The sequence below is a fragment of the Anguilla anguilla genome, chromosome 4 (genome assembly GCF_013347855.1).
Source record: "Anguilla anguilla isolate fAngAng1 chromosome 4, fAngAng1.pri, whole genome shotgun sequence".
NCBI classification, from domain to species: domain Eukaryota; kingdom Metazoa; phylum Chordata; class Actinopteri; order Anguilliformes; family Anguillidae; genus Anguilla; species Anguilla anguilla.
The window spans coordinates 23108200-23131412 of NC_049204.1; the positions used below are offsets into that span (position 1 = coordinate 23108200).

At 39.3% G+C, this 23213-nt stretch overlaps 1 protein-coding gene across 4 annotated transcripts; it reads left to right on the top strand.

The window, feature by feature from the left end:
- Nucleotides 1–13: 13 nt before the first annotated feature.
- dazap1 (DAZ associated protein 1) lies at nt 14–22916 on the top strand. Of its 4 annotated transcripts, none has more exons than XM_035412179.1 (13): nt 14–173; nt 2536–2576; nt 7363–7529; nt 7928–7993; nt 8494–8601; nt 8974–9022; nt 12471–12553; nt 15215–15368; nt 16227–16256; nt 17011–17163; nt 17289–17456; nt 19220–19309; nt 21130–22916. In XM_035412179.1, exons 1-13 carry the CDS (start codon nt 142–144, stop codon nt 21300–21302), a joined length of 1314 nt encoding a protein of 437 aa, XP_035268070.1. In that variant the 5' UTR covers nt 14–141; the 3' UTR covers nt 21303–22916. The 4 variants fall into 4 exon arrangements, with proteins under 4 accessions (XP_035268070.1, XP_035268072.1, XP_035268071.1 ...); XM_035412181.1 differs by lacking the exon at nt 19220–19309 and adding an exon at nt 18563–18602 and having other exon boundaries at nt 15–173; XM_035412180.1 differs by lacking the exon at nt 19220–19309 and having other exon boundaries at nt 16–173.
- The last annotated feature ends 297 nt before the right edge of the window (nt 22917–23213 follow it).

Genomic DNA, 23213 nt, shown 5'->3' on the forward strand with positions numbered 1-23213 from the left:
GTGGCAATCGCGTCGTTGTTGCGCAGATTCAGTTTGAACCTGGAGCGGAGTGACCTTCCCGGGGTGGCTAGTTGCAGAGGCAATACCACCAGCAGACCGGTAGCTACACACATCACAGTCCACAGAACACCAGCCGCGGAAATGAATAGCAACTTAGCCGGAGACGAAATCGGGTAAGAAGTGATATTCCACGAAAGAATTGGAACTAAAAGAGTAGTTGCTAGTTGTACAAGTTGCTAGCTGTTAATGCAGCTTAAAGTACCGGCCCGTGTAGAAGCCTCGGTATTGCTTGGAAAAGGGGCGTCCAGTATTTAGCGAGCTAACGTTAGCTATGAGTTATATTTGTTGTGTTAAATATTATGGTGTGTCGTTTTTAAGCCTCCACGACGTTAGAAATATGTGATTTGTGTTATTTAGAAGTATGGTATGGAACTGTCAATGTGCTAAACTTGAAAGTAACTTGACGTTACCTACTCATTATTGTTAGCTAGCCAGCCATCTAACTTAGCTAGCTGAGGGAGACACACAGGAAAGCAGAATATCGAAAGCTAACAAGCGAAAGTGTTTGTATGAGGTAACTAGCTAGTATAATGGTTGGTTAAACTAAAGTTAACTGAATGGCATTCATCAATTGTCTTGATTGTTTACCGGCTAGTTTAACTTTCCAACTTCAGAATTAGCTTGATAGATAACTTTTTAAACATAAGCAAACTCAAACTAATCAATTTAGCTAGCTAGCCAGCGAACTATGTAGCTAGTTCGGATGTTGGGGTTGTCTGGTAATTTAATGTTGCCAGGAAGCGTTTAGCTGGAAAGAGGTTTTACCGATGGTGTTAGCTAGCTACCTACATGGAACCCAGTGATAACCAGAGACTCGAGATGGACAGCTAGCGATACTCGGAGAGAAACTAGCAATCGCATTATTTCTATCAGCTAACATTAGATAGACATCAGAGTGTGCAAATTCTAACGACATTGGTTGCTGGCTAACGTTTGCTAGCATACGTTACATTGTAACGAACAGCGTCGGTTTCACATTTGCTTCGTTTAAAAACACAGTGACAGTTGTGACAGCATGTTTGCGCACGGTAAAATGAACAAATAATGAAACGATTTAGCAAGATTTCTTACCAGGTACACATGCGCTAATACAAGGGCAGAGAGTCAGGGTTGATGTTAAGCACTTGGTAGCTAACGTTAGCTTCTCGACTTTAGCTAGAATAATGACAGGAGTTAGTGCTATCTGTTCAAGCAGACTGGCGGATAGTCTTGGCATTGAAAGCTTGTTTTTTGATATCCAGCTAGCTGGCTGTCATGAATTGAAGACCTGATAAACGCACTCTAAAAAATAGATACACCCTTTTATGTTAAAGTCGAGATATTTTTTCAAATATCAGTCTGTTCTATGGTTTGATAGTAAACGGTAAACGCACTTACATCTAACGATGACCAGTGTTACACGCAGGAGACGTGGCAAGATTTTTTTAAACAAGACATTTATTGTTCTACCTCAACACAAGCTGTCCTTATGCGGTCACCATTAGGTAGGGAAAGGGCAAATTAGTTTTCGTTAAAACGAGGAGCTGGATCGCACATGAGGGAACGTCGCACGCTATCAGCTTAAAGTTTGACTTCAGCCAATTCATTACAAGCGACTTGTTTATTGCTGTTAGCTGGATGGATTGCCAGCTTGTTAGACATTACTATGATTTCCTAAGGGTGCCTTTCCACTGTGACCATATTGCACTGACCTTGGTCTTAAGAATGGACACGTTTCCGCATTTTCTGTTGTGCTGAAGTCAATTTTCTTTTATAATTTCCCAAACCGTAACTGAATTGAAGCATCAAAACGCCCCGTTACCTAGCGATTTTGTCATGATTATAGTGCGTAATATAAGTGTAAACTACGGAAACAGTGTCTAAAAGTTCAGATGCCTGACTTTCTCTGTACTTATCATCCAAGAAAACGTACCCTTTATGTACCATTCCACCTCTGTGACAGTTGAGTCAAATGAGTGAAATTCATTTACTCTCAAATAGAGAATTAAAACTTGTCCGAAGTTTCACTAAGACAATTTATTTAAATATATAGTACGAACACATGGGCAGTCTAAAACGATTGCCTTTACAAACTTCAATAATGATGCCATGTGAAGTGTTATATCTCTGTATACTGGATATCTCTGCTTTTGAATTAGCCTGTAAAGTCTGTATCTCGTGATGGATATTATATTGGGTGGAGGATGCAGTGTGCTTGAAATATCCAAAGTGCCTGTGAATGTCCAAATACTCACGTTGTTGAAGATACAAATAAAAATGAGTAGAACATAAGGTGTGGTAAATGGTGAATTTTAAACTTGTATGTTGCTGTGCTAGAATATGCTGTAATCTAAAAGCTAATTTGTGTGCAGGTTTAACAGATGCAGCAGTCTCTGTGTGGTCCATGTGTGGATGCAGCGTTGACCACAAAGAGTATTTATTGAATGTTTGCACTTCTACTCTGCACTCAACAGACAATGTATTTGATTTTTTTAGGAAGCTCTTTGTGGGTGGCTTAGACTGGAGTACCACACAGGGTAAGTGTTCACAATAACACCTTAAAATCTTCCGGCACAAAAGTTTTCTGTACCAATAGCAGATATTCACATAACCATTTCTGCACTGAGTGCACAGTTTTGCGAAAAGCTTAATATTCCTGGCCAATACTCTTGACCAATATTTTAGGGTCCTCATAACACTGTTCTGCATACTGAAATATATGTGGGTCTAGATTCTTTGAGTTTTGATTCCCCCCTACCTTATCGCTAGTCCTTTTATGCTTTTATTCCTTACCTTCCCCTAGTTATATGCACACACAAGAAAACAGCCATTAGGTTATTGTAGAAAAAAGGAAATTGTTGTATTTTATGGCTAAGTTTTTGCTCAAGTGAAACTACATTTTAAATTTGAATGCGCTTAATCTTTAGATAGAGTATGGTGACAATTTAATTATGGGCTGTTTTTTTCCAGTTACATTAAATTCACATTCATGTGGAGACTTGGCATTTTTTTACCTCGAGATGAGGACAAAGTGTGCATCTGTAGCTCGGAGGCATCCAGAGCCACTGTCTGAATTGCGTGTGGTTGCCCAGCGTAGCTGCGGTGCTTTTACTTCGCTCTGTGCACTGCGTTTTCTAAAGTCAAGATCACTAGTCACTGCAGACCTTATTTTCATGGTTCCTCCCTAGGGCTTTTAATGACGAGCCAAGCAATTATCAGTCCTCCACATGCTGTGAATTTGTGTGTTGAAACCTGTGTCCTTCTGCCCTCCAGGATACAGACGGGTGTTATTTGAATGGTGTGGAGGACGAAAATGCCTTGTGAATTGAGCTGAGCTTTCGGTGTCAGTTGTGAATTGCCTTACTTTATGAAGAGTTGATTTTGCGGGCTGCTGATCCTGGTCTGACAAAATAGTAGTTTTACTATGAGTTGTTAGATAGCTCTTCAAATACATGTAATGGAGGAAATAATGCCCCATTTCACCTTCAGCAATGTAGCTGTGTGAGTCACTTCCCCTGAATTAAATGCATAGTATAATAGTCTAGTCTCTTATAAGTCTCAAATTCTCTTATAGGCATTATCTTTAAAACCTTGTTTTGCATCCAACCACACCTTCCAACACCTCTGTCAGGTATCAGTTTGCCAATGGCACTCCCAAAGAATGCTTTTAAAAGGCCTGTTTCAATAATGTTTTGCATGGTATGCACTGACTTCCATATTCATTGTAAAGAAGCTTTTAGGTCAGTGTTGAGGACATTTTCTCTGATTTCCTAAATTTCTCAGCTGACAGAGAACACAGTGGGAATAAGCTGACTGATTGATTGCCGTAATTGTTAGTGTGTATTGTATTGTGATAATTACTTGCGTGCCCTTGTCACGTAATGAAGTTGATTCAGAAATGTTCATTTTTATTTAGCCTATATGCATTCACATTTATCAGGATATAATCTTTTGTTGGTGTTAATTATCTGTATTTGTCGAGCGCATTATCATATGAAAAGCAGTCCTTACATTACATCTTAAACTGCAAAGCGCATTTCATTTTGAGATTTTGAAAAACATGCAATGTTCAAAGACAAAATAAAGACACAGATACAAGAAAAGTAACTTACAGAAGCGTACGAGACAGAATCAAACAACCGCGTGACAACCAAAAGAACTGCAAATACCCTGCAAAACAAGGTCAACAAAGGTTGCACATTTCAGGGTGGCTGCATGCAAATGGATAGAAAAATGTCTCATTTCTCATTCCTAACTCAAATCCACAGCCATTGAGCAAAGAAATTTAAACAACAAAACTACTTTGTCGAATGAAGGAACGGGAATGACCTAAATACTGAGAAAAGAAAAGCAAGATGGAAAGAAAAAGAAAACATTGGATTTTAAAGGTTGTTGGTTTTAAATTGACCTCATCAAATTCAAGTAAGCATTGCAATACAGGCGTATGTAGGATGACCTTCAGTTGGTTCCAGGTCATTGGTGCAGGAAGATGGAGGTCATACATGTGTCTTTTTACATCTATTGTGAGATTACGATTAGATTCTGCATTTCTTTCTAAAAATATGTTTTTATTGGTACAAGTTTTGTGTATTTGTAATGTACCCGCATTATTCATAATATATATGGTGACTAATCCAATCAGAAAAAAAAGATTTGTAGCCCTAGCCTTATTATTCATATATTTTTGTGTCAAAAAGCACGTTGCAGGAATGCATAGCTTAATTTCTTAATGTCGATTGCTCACTGATCCTCAGCTTGTTTTATAGAGATTTCATCGATTGACTTGGGCTAAGCTGAACCAAGATCAGCAGGGAATGACAAAGACACTTTAGTACAACCCAGTGAACACATTTTTTATTTCTCAGTTTTTCTCCCCAGTTGGGAGTGCCCGGTTGTAACTGCAAATTCACTCAGTTGTTGCAGCATTCTGTGCCGCTTTGGGTGAATTGACGCTAACATGTAGGCTACGTCTTCTGAAAGACCTGTAGCCAGCTGCAACAAACAAGCCATTTTTGCCTTGCCCAGTTTAAATGCAGTTTGTTAAGGAATTTGACTTCTAATAGAGCAAAAAGGTGTATTTAGTATCCTAGGGTGGTTATGTATGTCAGTCTCATTCTGTGGCTGCGGTGACAGCCGCAGCGTGCCTGAGAATCTGCTCTTTATCACCGGCAGCACGCCGTGTCACCGGCCGGCTGCTCGGAATGTTGTCAAACATTATCTTTGCATCTCAGAGTGAGGACTAGCCTACATGCTGCAGTACACGGCATGCACTTTGCCTGCAAAACTGCTGATTGACTATAGGGTTCTCTCTGCAGGTTGTGGTTTTTGGGTTCCATTGGCAAATTTCTGAGAAATTTGTTAGTATGGCCTTGTTGGTGCTTTGCCATATGTGTATTAAATAGCCAGTCTTTAAGTAAGCTAATTCTTACATCGCTAAATTTTTGAGTTTATAATTGTGCTTCTCATTCCCTAAATATGGTTAGTATTCAGTAGATGGATTAGTTAAATTGCAGTATTCAGCATTAAATGGTAAGGGTATGTGTTGTTAGAAAAAATTCCAAGTTAAAAGATATTAAGCCTAACTTAATTTTTTGTTAAGCTAATTGCTCCACCAAATAAGTCAGCTTGCATTTTAGCACACTATTTAAGCAGTGATGAACATTGATGGTAATGAATTCAAACTGGGTTCATTGCCTGAAGAGAGAAACTACATATTTCCAAAAGATTATGACTATTTGTGTTATAGAAGTGTTATGTAAGCCAACAATTTTCATGGGGAATTCTTCACTTTTTATGTGCCTCTAATTGTGGGTACAAAATTAGGGAGAAAACATGTATTAGTCTAAAACTTCTAAAAAGGTCAGAAACAGCCAAAAATGGCCAAAGCCCATTTGGATAGTGGGGTCAAGAAACCTCACGGGCAAACGGACCGTGCTGTTGATTTATCTGTAGTCAATATCTGTATTTGTGATTGATTGACACAGAATCAACTCATGATTGTTGACAGCCAGGGCAGCCGCAGTACCACTGTACAAAATTACTGGTGCACCAGTATTTACGAATTCAGAGAGATTAGAGGCACTAGGAGATCATTGATCAGCGGGAAATGATGACGGCAACGATAAGGTCGGGGCATTAAAGCCAGAGGTTCAACACATGTCAATGTAGTGCTGTATGTTTGCAATAGGGCAATACTGTGCAGTCAGGCTCGAAAGGCATTGCTGCACAAGCCTACCAAACACAGACTGGCGCATTGTTGGGTGTAGAGATGGGTCATGGTTGTGTGTCCTCTGGGGGTCATGGTTGGAGGATAAACTCCATTCACTTTGTGTTGTACTAGTTGACTGGTTCAGAGGTAGAAGTGTGATTGTATGGCCTGCAATGCAGTGGGAATGGAGGTCAGTTCTTAGCATTTTCAGTGGCTCTTTTACTGTAAACTTTTGTTGAGACAGTGTTCCACACATCACATCTCACATAGATTGCACAAAGGAATGCACTCGCATTTTTGCATGACGACACGTGGCACAGATTTGTCATAATGAGTGTGATGGAGTGGCTTCAATGCTCACCTGACATGAACCCAGGAGAGCAACTCTGGGACACGTGCGGTGTGCGCATGTCTTTGGGTACCGCAACCGTGTACAGCACACTCCCTGAGAATCTAGTAACTCATCACAGCGGGGCATATAATTTTGAGACAAATAAACCTAATCACGTCAAGTCAGGGATCTTGCCGATGTATTGCACAAACTTCTAGTCAGAACACACATTTGATGGTTCGCATGTTGTTCACAAATTTAGCCAGAACAAAGTCAAACTCTGGCTGCACAGTCTAACTTCATTAAGCTATGCTGGACACTATCGCCTCACAGCAAGGGCCTTTCTGCGTGGAGTTTGCATGTTATCCCTATGCCCTCATGGGTTTCCTGCGGGTTCTCCAGTTTCCTCTTAAAGAGATGCAGGTAGGCTAATTGGAGGCTCTAAATTGCTGACAGGTACTAGGGATCCCTCCCTAAATTGCCCATAGGTACGAGTGGCGAGTGAATGATGTGAATGATACCCTGCGATAGCTTGGCGACCTGTCCAGGGTGTATTCCTGCCTCCCGCCCAATGCACGCTGGGTTAGGCTCCAGCACCCCTCACGACCCTGCTCAGGGTAAGCAGGTATAGATGGTTGGGTAAGGTGGATGGATAGACAATTTGCGATGGGACCAGCTTCTGGATGGAAAATGAAAGTGCAGTTGAGAGCACTGAATGGAGTCTGTGTACTCATCTGTTTATCATGTATCATTTGACTAATGTTGATGTCCTCTTTCCTACCAGAGACATTACGAAACTATTTCTCCCAGTATGGGGAAGTAGTTGACTGCGTCATTATGAAAGACAAGACTACAAATCAGTCGCGCGGTTTTGGGTTTGTGAAGTTTAAAGACCCTAACTGCGTGCGGACAGTGCTAGAGACAAAACCTCATAACCTGGATGGTAGAAATGTGAGTGTCAGTGCTATTACCCGCTGCCTTACTGTACTATAATTGTACTATACAGTTGTACTATAACCCGGTGAGGCCACACCAGAATTTTTGTATTACAACTTCAAGGAAGATTCAATTTAAAGTTAAACACTATACACATTTCCAGTAACATTAATGTGATTGTTTTTCATTAATTTAGAGTAAATTTGAAATGCAAAAACTAAAGCAGTCGATATAAATACATCTTTGTGACATATTTGGAAAGAAATTTAAGTGTGATGTCATAAAATGCAGAATTATGAAGAATTATGTTGGTTGTAGGTTCAGTAGCCTAAATCTGTACTTTAATATTTTGGTTTTTTGAGAAGGGTAAATTTGACTAATGTGGTGGCAAAAATGTCCTCTTTTGCCATCAGATTGACCCAAAGCCATGTACCCCTAGGGGAATGCAGCCCGAAAAAACAAGATCAAAGGATGGCTGGGTAAGGAACACATTTAATTTAGGCTGCACAAGCCCTCAGGAGGAGTATTTGGACGCGCTCGTTTTGAGGCACAGGTTGGCTGACCAAGCCCGATGCATTTCAGCACTCCTGGGAAGGAGCCACCATATATCCATATTTTCATACTTTGCCTCTGCCTGTGCTATAAATCTAATAATGAGCATGCCAGGCACTTTGTGATGAAAACACTGATGATTTAACTGTTTGAAGAAGTAATCATTTTTGAGGCAGCTTTGAAGGTGGCTCAGCTATTAAAGTGTGTTTAGCGGAAAAGAAGAAGGAAGAAAAGTAGACCAGTAGTCTGGCTGAAAGGAGTCATATTGGTGTTAATCATTCTCCCTCTGGGCTGAGAAAAGCATCTCTTGTTAATGCTTATCTTATTTTTCCAATTAGACTAGATCATGAAAACCTGAAACTTGTGAATTTTTCAGCTATATCTGTCAAGTCCTGTGACATTTTTTTCCTTCTTTTCTTTTTTGCAGAAGGGAAGCAAAAGTGACAGCAATAAATCAAAGAAGATCTTTGTTGGCGGAATCCCTCACAACTGTGGTGAATCCGAACTCAGGGACTATTTCAGTAGATTTGGAGTGGTGAGTTGTGTGGAACTTTGGCAGGAGTTTGAAGCTTTTGAGTCAAAGCAAGAAAGGGGGGTGAGTTAAAATGTGTGGGGATGAAATGGTGATGCAGGAAGTGCCAAAGAAACGCTGAAAAATATATTGGTGTGAAATCCATTTTACTCTGTTAGGGTACATTTGATCCCACTTGAACTCATAAATAGTGTTAGAGTTGAATTAACACTTTTACTCTGAAAATAATGACATGAGTGTGCTGTCCAAGCACATCCATTTTGGGCGCATAGCACAGCAGCGGGTTAAGAGTGTGTGCATTCATCCTCTATGTGTGGACTGCTTGCCATCGTTGTGAATAATCTTTCTCTTGCCTCCTTGCTTGTCTGGTTATAGGTTACAGAAGTGGTAATGATCTATGATGCGGAGAAACAGAGGCCCCGAGGTAAAAGCTGATCCAGTTTTCTTTCCGTAACTCCCGTCTGCAATCTTATGACAAACTATTCCGACCCAAAGACGAAGGCCGCATCCAAAAGCCGCTGATTATGATTTGTCATTCGGTGCACTGCGGGGATGTGCCATGTTCATGATTCACTCACACGCGTCACGGATGCTGCTGGGCTTTTTCTTCATGTGATCAGTGATTCACATCGAGAAGGAAGTCGACAGCATCGCCACATAGCTCTGCATTTTCTGCCCATGGTTTGGTTTGAGAGAAGAACCATTCTCTGATTCATTTTTTAACGGGATAGGCTTTGAGAACAGTTTGTACATTTGATCAGAACGGTCTTGAGGTCCTCTTGGCTGTGTTGGTTTGTAGTTGGCTGATTTATAGTATGTTAGCTCATTTTGTGCTACATTTCTAGAATTGAGAGAATTAAAAATACATTTTTTCCCCATGGTTTACAGTATTTTTAAAAGCCCTTTTTAAATCTTAAAATTTGAGTGGTTCATTTAAAATGTGTTGGCTGATTAGATATGTTCAATATGCATAATTGTATATTTCACATCTGTTTCATTTGTCCATACTTGTGTAGAATTTTGACAACATTAATTTGGAATACATGTGGAATACAGTTATAGGTACATTTATGTATTTCATTATTGGAGGACTTGGATCTGCTTGGATGAAGTTTTTGTTGACGGTGTCATGTAGGTTTCTCAGTGCAGCTGTCAGTGGTCGCAAGACTCGTCCTACAGTACGTAATGCTGATCCAGTGGTCAATGATTCCCTTCACTGTTGAACGTCCTTTTACTTGTTCAACATTTAATCAACTGATCTCTTTGGGGCAAAGTTAAAGGAATAGTTTGTCATCTGAATTTCTCTAGTTTAGTTCAATTTCAGAATCCATGTGATGCATTTGTGTAGTTTTTTCTTTTAATGAAAGCTCATTTTTACATTAAAAATTGAATAAGTTTTATTTGTTTATTTTAGACTGAACTCTTGACAATCTAAATGACATACTAAGTATTTTCCCGTATTTAAAAGTAAAGTACTTTTGTAAGTAAGCCCTTTCTATCTTTCTTTTTCTGTCTCCTTTCCCTGTGAATTGTTTGAGTGTGATTAACGGTGTCTCTTAAGATTTGTCTTTTCTCCTCTAGGTTGTTGTGTACTAAGTTGTACCACAGAGATACAGGCCAGTTACAAAATAATAATGGGTTTAGGCTGGTAATGCCATCATTTGGGTGTGTAAACAAAGTTATTCCTTTTGCTTATATATTGATAATTGTTTAAGTGGTAAAAAAATATATATTTGGGGAAGAGTAACTAATAAGTGTGAGTTGCACACTATTTTATTGTTAAAAAAGTATTGAATATTAAGCTAAATAATATTTTAAGCCTTTCCTATAGTACCAGACAACTGTATGTATGAATGATATATTAATTGTGTGCATTTAGTATTTCACCTCTTGAACACTATCAAATATAATCTAGAATACACAGGGAATTCCATATTGCCATGCAGCTAGTGTTCAATGTGTATTTTACTAGAATTTGAATGTTTCCTTGGACATTTAAACAAAGTTTAACTTGTAGATTCAGAGTAGTGCACTAGTCGATGGTATTTCAAGTATATCAGGCATTTGGGGAATACATAACTTAATATAGGAGTTATCAAATCCCTTCAGTCCCAGAAGACACATGATTGAAATCAGGTTAGGTCCCCCAAGTGTAGATGGTCTCGCAACCTACTTCTGCTTCTAAATTTTTTTTTTGGATCAAATTAAACTGGTTCACTTCTGTGGTGTCCAATAGCTGTAGGTCTCAAGTTGTTCAAGTATTTTCCATCGCCTTTTAAATGGATTGCTTGATGTATTTCAAGCATTATGCAGGTAGGGTTAACATTTAAAGAAGCAGATAGACAGTTGGTAACTTTAGACCTGCAGTTATAAGCATTTAAATGGTACATTTTCTTCTTTTCAAGTGCAGTAACAGGAGTACATTTCCAGTTTTGTTTAGGGAATGCTTTCAATGTTCTGGGACACCCTGAAATTATATGTGTTTTTCCCTGGAAATGGATTTAGCTGCAGCACATTAGAGGTCAGACCTTGTAATGGTTTTCATTGCTGGTTCACTAGGGTGTATTTGCTCCCTAATTGATGATAATTGTAAGGCCACACATAAGGCTTCCTAACACTGATTAATATCCGTTGCTCTGTAGTTGTACTGAACCCCGCGCCTTATTTAGGCAGTGATGGTGGACAAGATGTGTTTTCTGAGCTCTTTCATTGTACACTCATTTTGTTGTGAAAGGTGACAAATGTCTTTTTTTTGCATTGCAACGCTTTAGGGACACCAAATGGCTTCTTTCACATTTTTGCTTTCATCAAGGTTCCACACATTTTCTATTTTTGTGTGTTTATAGTTTGCATTAGTTAGCATTTTTTTGAGAGTATGGTTTTACATTTTCTGCCAGCCTCAACAGTATCTCACTTTCACTGTCCCATACTTTTATTTCAAATTGTTTGATACACCCCATATGTGTTGTTCTATTTCTGTACAGCTTGCATAAAATTTTTTGGATCTTTTTCATTTCCCCCAAATGTTCTTTTTCTTTTTGTGAAGAATTTGTCTACACCCCTTAATGATGGCATCTTTTATAGTTATTATCATTTTTCAATACTGATGTGAATTGATTTGAAGAAATAACATTTTGGCCTATATCTTTGTGTTGTTATTGTAAGCTATTTCTTAATTTTCCATGATGAGCTTATCTTGGCTTGCCCAACTGAAAGTTCTTGGGAAAGCTGGGAGAAGGCTTTAGACATTGTACAATTTTTGGTTGACCATTTTTTGTTATGCATTAACAATGGCTGCTGTCAGCATTTGCTGCGAAGCAAATATACCAAGGGGAAAAATCAAGGCGGGGTTCGGATGAGACCGCACAAGAAGCTCTTTAAATATCACTTGTTAGCGTTGTTGATGCCCTCTCACAATCGAGACAGTTCAACTTGTTGAGCAATTCATCATCCATAAAAATAAATGTTGAATCTATAGTGGGTGTACTTTAACTGATCACTCACCATAGTCAGGTTAATAGGTTTTAAATCTCAGGTAAGAGTAGTTAACTTCTCAACAAGTCTTATTATTCTAGATTCAACCTCAATCTCCAATCTTATTTTATGCATTGCATTTTATATAATCAGTTACGTCACAGTCACTTCATTTGTAAGTCCTGCTTCAGTTGAATAAGCGCCTTTGTGTGTGTATACTGTATGTGTGGGAGGAAGAAACACCAGCTTGAGTTGTGCTTCAGACCTGCAACGTTATCCGAACCCCAGGCACCTCTAGCCCAGTCTTGGTGGAACCCCTTGGGCCGCCCCTATACTGTTCTTCATCTTGTGTTGTCACAACGCCCTGCTACCTTGATTCACTCTTGGTCGTTGGCTAGGTTTTGGATTTATTACTTTCGAGGCCGAACAATCAGTGGACCAGGCTGTCAACATGCATTTTCACGACATCATGGGCAAAAAAGTGTGTAGTTGTAGTTTTATTTTACCCTTAAGATCAGACTGAGGCTTGGGCGATGATGAGTATCTGGTGGGAGCTGGTGCCTTTGCACACAGCACTAATTCCAGGGGCCACCAATGAGTTTGGTGCCCCTGCTGTCAAGTTTCAGACAAATCCATACAGAACAATGTTTTATTCTTTTGATTCTTAAAAAAAAAAAAAAGCTTTTGGTGGTTGATCTTTTTTTGTTCTTTCTCCCTGCTGTTCAGCTGTGTTAGAATCACCGTACTGCAGCGTAGTGCTATAACGGTTTCCTTTCAAATCCATAGGGTAGAATGTTTTTTAGAGACATGATCCAAATTTTAAACTCATTAATAAAGGGTGCACACTGAGCACAGAGCTATAATGTAAGAGTGCCAATTTAAATTGCACATCATCTTGAGTTTAGGCAACCAGAAGTGACCAAGGATTTTCCTGGAATTTGCTTGGTTTCCCTTCATTTAATCTATGTTAGATTAAATCTCTGTAGTCGCCCAAGGCTTGGTTTAACTGAACCACTCCTTTAGGATGTAAAATAATGTCATGTCTTTAATTCCCATAACAAAGGCAAAAATGGTATAGGGCAGGGGGTGGAGGGAATAACATTGCAAGTTCAGTTTGCATTAAACGTAGAAACCTCCTAAAGGACTGGTTGCTCTTTTGTTTTCCATTCTTTTCATTTCTTTTGTGTTTTTTTTTTTGCCAGGTCACTTACTGTTTGAGTTCTTTAAAAGATTTCTTTAACAAGATGTTGTGTTTAAAATGCCAAACAAAAACCTCAATTAAGTGACCTCAGTTGTGGAGTCTCCATACTGTGTCAATCAACTGTAAAAAAGATTGGCGGGGGTGGGGTCAAGGTGATCTAATTTAATTTCCTGGGGTGGATATTTTTCAAATTCTCACCATCTGTAGTATCTGTTTGTTGAGAGCATGCTAGCACCTTCTTAGTAAGAATTGGAGGTTGGAGTCCTGTAATTCAAGTAACCATTTAATATACGGCTTCCATAGTCAGCATTGCTATGCTGATATATATGTTGCAAGTTTAACATCTAAATGGATAACACATTGACTCTTTCTTGGTCTCAGCACATTTATGCCTGAAGTTACTAGTCTACCAGCAGTCTGTTTGTAGTGGAAAAGATCAAGAACCAATCACTTCACAAGAATGTGTGTCCTCTCCAATTCTTTAGCCACAAATTATTTATTCGTTTTGCCTTTAATTTTTCCTTATACCACAGAACATGTGAATAATGTTTTAGGAGATAACTCTACAATGTAATTTAATTTAAAACTTAAAATGTACCACTCATAGAACCATTCTTTTGGAGTCCTACTTTTTACCTGCAGTCTCCTTGGCTGTGTCCTGTTTTCCAGAAGGAATCGGGACTCTACCAGAGCCATTGTTCTTGATCTGACATTACCTGGAGCTGGGACTTGAGGGGTATGGGGACGATAAGTTACAAAATTAGAAACTAGAACACGTCAAACTGTGTTGCAAATCCCAACTCGTGTGTCGTGGGGTGGAGGGGGGGGGGGAGCGCCCACAAGTACTGGAATCCATCATTCGAATCCCATGATGCCCTGGGGAGTGGGCACAGGTAGTTTTGCTGCGGGCTGCGGGCCACTCGCTGAAGCATGTGTTACTAATTAGGTCGACAGAGAAGGAAGAGGGGAGGCAAAGAAAGTGTCACTGCTTTAAACTACTTTCAAGTGGAACAGAATACTGTGAGCAGTTTTCCTCTTGGTGAAGGTGACCCCAATAACTCACCCTCTTTACAGTCTATTTCTGTCTTACATCCCCCAAACTACCCCTCCTTGTTTCCAATTTGGTAAACTGGTGGTATTTATGTGACTGAAATGGCAAGCGGTAATTCATAAATACGTATTTTAGAGGTTGCCCCAGTTGGGTCTCTTGTAATAACCCTTGTGAAACAATTTCTTAAGTGGGAGGCCCCTCAGCAGAATTGTTTTTCTTTTATCAGACACAGTATGAAGATTCATCTCTAATTTGACTTACGACTTTGTCCATTTGTATTATCTGCATGTCTACTTTGTATTCTGTTAGATTTAAGATCTTCCTACCACGTCCATTCCTCTCTGAAATTCTATTCCAAGTTAAATAAAATTGAGATTCTTTAAGCGTTAGCCTGGGAAAGGTAAGTCTTGATCTTCCATTAGCTGCTTTTATATAAATAAAACAAAGGGCCAAGGCACCCCAGAACAGAAAGGATAAGGAATTCTATGTTTCTCAGGTAGACATTTTTTAAAATTTACAATGGAAAAGCACATTTTCACATTTAATACTTTCACGTTTAACTGTATCAAAACTGGCTTTGTCCTTAATTTGTATAATTTTATTATCATGAAAAAAAAACTATTTTGTGTATAATTCCTCTATTTTTATACAGATTTGAGTACCTGAGAAACATATTTTTTTAAATAAAATGTGTATGAGTATCTATATTTCTACACTTTATTATATATACAATATATACTGTAGGCCCAAATAAGTCCTAAAACTAAAATTTTCTTTTAAGCTTTTTAAAGCGCTAAGAATAATTCTATTTATGCGTATGGTCTGATAGGGAAAGTGTTATGCCATTCAGGTTTGCCTTGCCAAATACTTCCTCCTTGTCCCATCTCTAGGTGGAAGTGAAGAAGGCAGAACCTCGGGATAGCAAGGCCCCTGGCCCCGGACAGCCTGGAGCCAACCAATGGGGACATAGGGGCATCTTGAGTACAGCCAATGGCTGGTCAGCGCCACCGGCTCAAGGCTGGCAACAGAGTTATGGGCCTCAGGGTGAGTTGGAGAGCAGTGAAGAGCAAAGCGCATGCCCCAGGTTTATAGTTTGGGAACATACTCATTTATCCCTTTAAGATGCAGACTGCAGGCTAAATGAATAACCAATAGCCTCCCATTTGTCAATTCCTCATCTTCAACCAACAGCTTTTAAGTATGATGTACAGTTTTGTAGTGGATGTTTTTGTACTCTGCTTGGCTGCCATGAGAGCACTGCTCTCTTAGGACTTTCCCCTGAGGCTCTGGATTGGTTTTGTGAATGACATGCATTTATCCTTTGTAGTATGTCCCAAGTGAATGTTGGATCTTGTAGCATGTGAGCATTGAGTGCTGTTGTGGGCAATGCTTCATTTTACCATCACCTAAGTACTATGTATTTAACAGGTAAATGTGTGGTAAGAATAGCACGTGATTGGGTAAATACTAAGAAATTAACCCTGAAATACTTTGAAACACTCCTCTATTGCCTATCAATTCAAGTGACTATCTTTAGTTATCAAAGGTTTAGCTTGGTTATGGCCTGAGCGTAATTGTGTGTTTCTAGGAAATTGGACAATACTTGCTTTCTAATAGATGTTTCCATGAACATATTATAAAATTTCACCAAATCTTTGATAACAACAACATAGTCACTTGTCACTTGGATTTATAGGTAATAGAGGAGGCGTTTTTCAGAATTTCGGTTTTACTTTCTTAGTATTTACCTATATTTTTATCAGTGGTAATTACCCAATTATGTGCTTTTTTACCGCGTATTTACCTGGTAAATACATACTACTAAGGGGACTAGGAAAGGAAGCTTTACCCTGCTGTGGATGTTTGCGTCCGAACTTAATAAAACTTTTCTCTTCTTTCAAGGAGTTTGGGTGTCCACAGGCCAACCAATAGGTATGTCCTGTCATTTTGAATTTTATCAAGATGTTTCATTGCTGCTGTTGCAGTCCTTGAAAGTATATCACTTGAGTAAAGGTCGTGTAAATCAGTAGTGTGCACTTTATCATTCACAAACAAACACTCTTGAACTGTGATTATGTTTAATGGATAAAAGTGGCTAACAAATCCATAACATTAGGAATGTGACTTGTGACAGAGGACAGACTGCTAATTAACCCGTAGAAACAAACAATGAGCTTTAACATTTTCTGTGCCAGGAAATTGTCCCCATGTTTCAGATTTCCCCAAGTGGACATGTCTCCCCACTTGAGTTCCATTAACATATCTATTCATTCTTTAATTCAGTCATACAGTGCTGAACATGTGAGCCTTGAATCACATGATTTTTTGTGCGTCTTCCAAGCATAGAATTAAATGACTTGTATGATAGTTTGTTGATGGACACAGTATTGCATGCATATTCAGATAGCACATCAATGATCATTCCAGACAAAGAAGAAGCATATATTTCACATGTATTTTTTATTTTGTTTTATTTTTTATTTTTTAAACTACTTGTTTAATATCATGGTCGGTCAATGTATATAAATGCCCGAGATGCAGTTTTTTTGTTTGTCGTTTTTTCCCCCCTTTTCTCCTGTAATAAAATAGGATCTGTACTAGCAGAGCCCAGGTTAGAAGCACACAGGATAAGTGTGGTGAAGGTTCTCTGAAGTCCTGCTACATCCATGTGTTTTTTACACATCAGGTGGCTACGGTCCCCCCCTGCCAGCGAGCCGAGGGGCCCCTGCACAACCCCCGTCACCCTTCAATGCTTTCCTTGTGACAGCCGCCCCCACAGCAGGCTTCGGGCCACCTCAGGGATATCCACAGCAGGGGTACGGCACACCCCCACAATTTGGTTAGTAGGAGCGCGCGTGCGCCTCAAGTGTGCAACGGACAAACCGGTTTGTGTTCTTGCCACGAGACCGGATGAATTCAGTTTCAGCCATTCTTTGTGTTTTTTTATATATTTTTTTTTTTTAGGGTACAGTTTCAGTACCCCTCAAGGCGATCAGTTTGCCCCACCAGGAGTGCCTCCCCCTCCCACCACGCCTGGAACCGGGCCCCTGGGGTTTGCCCCAGCCACCCCTCCGACTCAGGACTTGAGCAAAGCGCCTGCGGGACAGCCCGACTTCCCTTACAGCCAGTATGGTAGGTAGCCATAGCCACCATGCAGGCCTCCGCCCCATCACTTACCCCGGTGCTGCGTCTTTTTGGTTCACCCACTCTCTGAGTTCATTCCTCCCCAGCCGTAGCTTATGAAGGTGACCCGCTCACAAATGGAAGCTTGCAGTTGGTGTCATCCAGCTTCTTGTTGCTTTGTAAATTTGAACCCTTAATTTGATGACATCACATGCAATCTAGCTTGCGCATCCTTCTGCTGCGAAGAAGCTGTAGAAGTCACCCTGCATCCAGTACTCAGTCTTACCTTTTTAGGATTTCCAGGCGCTCTTTGGGATGATGATGATTTGGACAGGTAACTGATGGTAGGTTGGAATTAGATCATCCTTCCTTGCAATGTTGTTTTGGAGGGGAGGGGGAGGATTGGTTGCTACTGCAGATATTTTCATCCAGATTGTGCTGTAAATCACAGGATTTTGGAGAAAGCTGAAAAAATGTGTCACATGAGTAAGCCAGGCATGTGACTCTCCAGCTGAACCAGTTTCAAAGATTTTTCACTTTAGCAATATAAAAAAGTGAATAAACCAGTATGAAAAAGTAAGGATATTCTTTTTATTGCTGTCCTATCTGGATATCTTTTTATTTTTATTTTTTATTTATATATAAAGGAAACACGATACAGTTCTTGACAGCTGGTTTAATAAATATATGGCAATGGTAAAATAAGTATTTTGAGATCTGACAAACCTGACTATTATACCACTATCGTTTTGAGTTGAAATTATTAGATTTTTGCTCATGTCTTATACATAGCATTTAAAAACCGGTGCATAGGTTAGATATGTGTAGGAATTTATTCCCGATAGAGATGTACTGTCAAAATTTCTAATGAATATGTGACCTAAAAATTTGGATTGAAAATTTTTGTATGCTGCCACAATCTGTGAATTTGTTTGTGTGTTGGCAGTGTCTCTGTACCACTCAGTGATTTCTCCAGTTGAGGCACTGGATGAATGATCTTAAGCTCCCTCCTGAATATGAACAGACTCCCCTCAGTGTGCCGCTTGCTGTTTGAGCCTCAATTTTGTGCTCCTCTGTAAAAATTGTTTTTCATCCTATGTGCCCTCACAATGCAGTACATTTCCCTCACGCTGGAGTCTCTGGAGATGCAGCCAGGTACGCGGACCAATCTGTTGGACACGCAGTGTAATTGAGCACTCCTCCACCATACTGTACCTGAAAAAACAGAAACTCCAGCCGTAGGGGCCCAAAGTAGGAGAGCTTTTATGCTGGGGCTACGATACCGCTAGTACAGAACCCCATAGCACTGATAACTAGGATATCCTGGTTTGTTCATACCTGCAGTCTTGCCCTCTGCAGACTCCCTGTTCCTAAACGTGCCCCCACATCTCACATTTACAGACAGATGTGTGATTGACTCTTTGTCTCGTTCAGTGTGTTGTGCTTCTGCTCTGCTTCCATCCGGCTGTTCATCATCGGGCTTGGCTACATGATTAGAACAGCGACTCCCGGCGCTGAAGGGCAGTAGACAACGGCTCACTTTATTTTTTTTGTTTGATTGCAGATGGATGACTTTTTAAGCGGTCAGTTATTTAGCAGAGTCTCAGCGCAGTCAGGTGGAGTAGAGGTTTAAGAGGGCGCGAGGACGCGTAGTGACCGGAGCGTGCTCCCGTCGCCTGGCTACTGAGTGGGACAGCCTCCCGTAGAACCAATGTTATAAGAGTAGGCTCTCTCTGGGTTTAGTCAACCTGGTCTCCTCGTCTCCCTAATAGGCCTGGGTAACTATCCTCAGGACCCCTCTGCCTACGGACCAACGCGTCCTTCTCACAGTTATGGTCAGGATGAGCAGGGGTGTAGTGCAGGTAGGTGTGAGTATTGCCTTTTAAAACCACGAAAATTAGCAGATTAAGCTACAGTTATGTAAGACCTTTATTTTTGTTGCTTAAGTCTCCGTTTTTGTGTGTACATACATATATTTTGTCAATTATATATAGTATATACACACATTCCGTTTTCTTCATAGTATACTAAAGTACAGCTATCTAGTCTGTTGGAATATGAGCCAGTTGATGGAGATATGCCATTTTGCTTGATTGATTGAAGTCCATTCAAATACCATTGAAGCCTGGCTCTCACAAGGTATGAAAAACGAAGGAAATTAATATGTGCTACTGTAAAAAAAAAAAAAAAAAATTAAAAGTCCAGTTTTTAATGCCAAATTTGTTTAGGGTAGAAGGAAACAAAAGTCAGTTTTAGGTGCAAGAATCTTTCATGCCTGGTGAGAAAGCAGAGATTTGGAGGAGGTCACTTCTCTTGCAATAGCTGTAGTTTATTATACAAATAAAATCCGCTTCCTCAAACCTGTCTGCGTCCTCCCTTTGCACTGCTTTGCTGGTAAAAGGATGATCTAATTGTCATGAATGTGTATGTTTCACCGGCCACTTTTGTTTTATGTTGGAAGTATTTTCCCTCCAAGTTGTTATGAGTTCTACATTTGTAGAACTTGTAAGTAAAAAAAGAGAACTAAAGTTATGTCTTGGTTTCCATTCATTCAGTTTTCAGGGCATCCATGTTTCTTTTACTTTCTGTTTTTGAAATCGCTCTTCTCATTACAGCTCAAGTAATTTTCTTAAGTTTGCTGTATGAAAATTCTAATTATATTTGCAATGTATACACATTGTACGCGCAGCACATTTCCAAATTGAGTTTCAGTGTTGGTCAAGCCAGTTAACTAATCATAGATTATGTCCAGCCGTAGAAAGGTTTTTCTGCTTGGCTCCAAATGTTTGATTCAATAAGAAAAAAATGCAAAGCCTCCCAGCTTTTCAGTCAAATGTGATTTTGTTTTGCATGACCTTTGAGTGACTTGCTGGGGGTATGGAAATCACGTTGTCCTGTGTTAGTCTTGCTCAGCAAAGTCTCCAAACAGTTCCCTGGCGCACGTGATTCAGTTACTTCCAGGGAGATGACGCCATCCAATGTCTGATTCAAGAATGTGTGTGTGTGCTTACGGCCTATTGATCTGCTCAACCTAAAAAGTTCTTTTCCTCATATAATGTTTTTTTTTCTGTTTGATGCCTCACACCAGTTCACATCCCATGTTTCTTTACCTGTGTTTGATTTGGTCATAATCAGTAGTGGTCTGTCCTAAAATATGTGGTGGGTTTATTCATAAGTTGTAAAATCATTATAAATTCTCACCTTTGATCCTTTTTATGGCCAATGCACTCAGGATTTTGAAAATCCATTTTGAGTTTGAAAAAATTGTTTACACCTCATTGAGATAATGGTTGAAGAACATGCAACTGATTAAAGAAAATTTCAGTCTCTGGTACATTGGCTTTAAAAGGTGAATGACATTGTGTAACTCAACACTGACAAATCATTACTTGACCTCTTCTGTCCTCATGATTATGGACATGATATCAGTAATGTATTGACATTTAGGATTCTCAGTACCATTTTGAATTGCTGATATCATGTTCTTATTGAGAATGATCAGTCCCATAGGAACACTTTGTGGAGTTGAACATTTTAAAATCCTGATTTGAAGTAAATGGCCATCAGATGAATTAGGCTGGCACTTTCCATGGTGGTTGCTTAAAGTGAACATTTTCTGGTTCTTAAATAGATTTTTTCTTTTGTATTCTTAAGTGCCCCCTCCTCTCCTGGTTTCAAACAGGCTATGGGCAGGACCTGAGTGGCTTTGGGCAGAGCTTTGCAGACCCTAGCCAGCAGACTCCTTCGTACGGGGCTCCTTCAGCACAACCCACGGCAGGACCCCAGCCCACAGCCACCAGCTTCGGCCGCGGACAGAACCACAACGTACAGGGCTTCCACCCGTACCGGCGCTGAGAATCAGCCGCGCCGGAACACAACATCCAAAAGTCAGGGAATGTCTATTCTGTTCACAAGCAAAACTGGATTTCTGGTGTGATGGTTAACTGAACAGACACACAAACATAAACACACATGCACACACTCACAAACACAGAGTCACGCAATATAAAAAGCAGACTTTTGAAGAACCTTAATGAGAGATCTTTTTGTGGACTTTTCCATGTGTTTTATGGAGAACTATTTATGAACTATTTTGCAATAGATTTTGACTGTCTGGTCAAATGTCAGCACAGATAAAATATGCTACATATAAAAATGACAACAGGGTCTCCAGTTTCTCTTCAGCTTTAATTCTAGGGAAAAAGAATTGTACTTCAGGTTTTTATTTTTCATTTTGTGTTTTTTTTTTTTTTTTTTTTTTTTTACTTTCTGAGCCTTTTCACGTTTATTTTAAGATTTAAGTTTAAAAGTAGAAATATATATTATACAATTAAACTGTGCAATTTTTTAAAAAGAGAATTTTGTACTATAAAATGTACGCTTTGCTTGTTTTTTTTATTTAAAGATGTAGATTTCCCTCAGGTGGCTGTTTTAGTGCATTTTGCACTTATACAAACAGAATGGAAAATCCATTTCAAATAAAAAAGAAAAATGAAAAAATATATCCAAGTTAATTTTGTAGTGTTCTCAATTCTTTTTCCAACCTCATCTCCTTATAAATGTGACAGTATGCTGAGGGCAAGAGTACTTCAAACATGACTGACATTGCTAGATTGATTATTTGTATTAGGCCTAAATGTTGTGGGGGTTGATTATTTAAATGAAAGTGAGCCTGCAGTGCATTAATTCACTGAATGATACCCAGATTCTATTCATACAGCACGGTGTGTTTTTGTGGTTGGTCAAAGGCTGCCACTTGGAGTGTGATCAAAAGGTCTTGAGTTTAAATATCTTTGTTATGGTTATATAACTAGTTGAGTTTTAAAATTCTGGTTATTTTCCGTTTCTATTTTTTACCAAATGGAGAGGTTTAAACTGAACAAGACATTAAAGACATTGCACCACTTTATTCTCTAAAAAAATCCATAAAAAGAACACTGGCACCCCCTGTGTTTTAGGTTTGGAAGTTTGGTTAATACTGCCTGCAAATGTGATCAGTTCCTATGTGTTGATGTTCATATTAAAATTATTTATTTTTCCCCCCACTGAGCATCTGAAAATGTCAAGGCATTGTTTAATGCACTTAACATTCATGTTTTCTTTCTTTTATGCAACAAATGCTACTGCCTAGAGAAAAAATGGTGGTCAGTCTAAAATAATTACAATTACCAAATGTAAATGTTCACTGTCATATGAGGTGGACTTGAGCCCAGCCATGATTTGTGGTTTTGGGAAAATTTAATTTCTTGGTTCGGCTGAAACATTTTACCAGCATAAACATTTTTAAGAACTGAAATTAAAATGTAAATGTTGTTTCTATAGGTATGTGAGTTCGAAGGTGGTCAGAACTGAACTTAACAGTAAACTAGGGCTTTTTACATAAATGAAACTGCCATTCCCACAGAACTCTACAGAAATGCCTGTCATACGATCTTACTGGTGTGTTCAATAAAAATCAGGTTGCGTCTAGCTCACTGTCACACACTTGGTTATTGACATCATGATCCTGTTGCAATACATGTTGGTATTCATGTAAGGCTATCTACAATAAGAAAAATTGTATGTGTTCATAAACCTCATATTTTTTTGCCATTATGGGACTAAGAGAAATATTAATATCTGTTTTGCACATTGATTAGATCTGAGTTTTTGGTTTCCATCTTTAAGAAAACATTGAGATGCATTGCTGCTATATGGAATTTGTTCCAGGAAGACAGCTTTGTCCAACAACCAGCTTGGTTTTGAATGTATCCAATTCCTTTGACA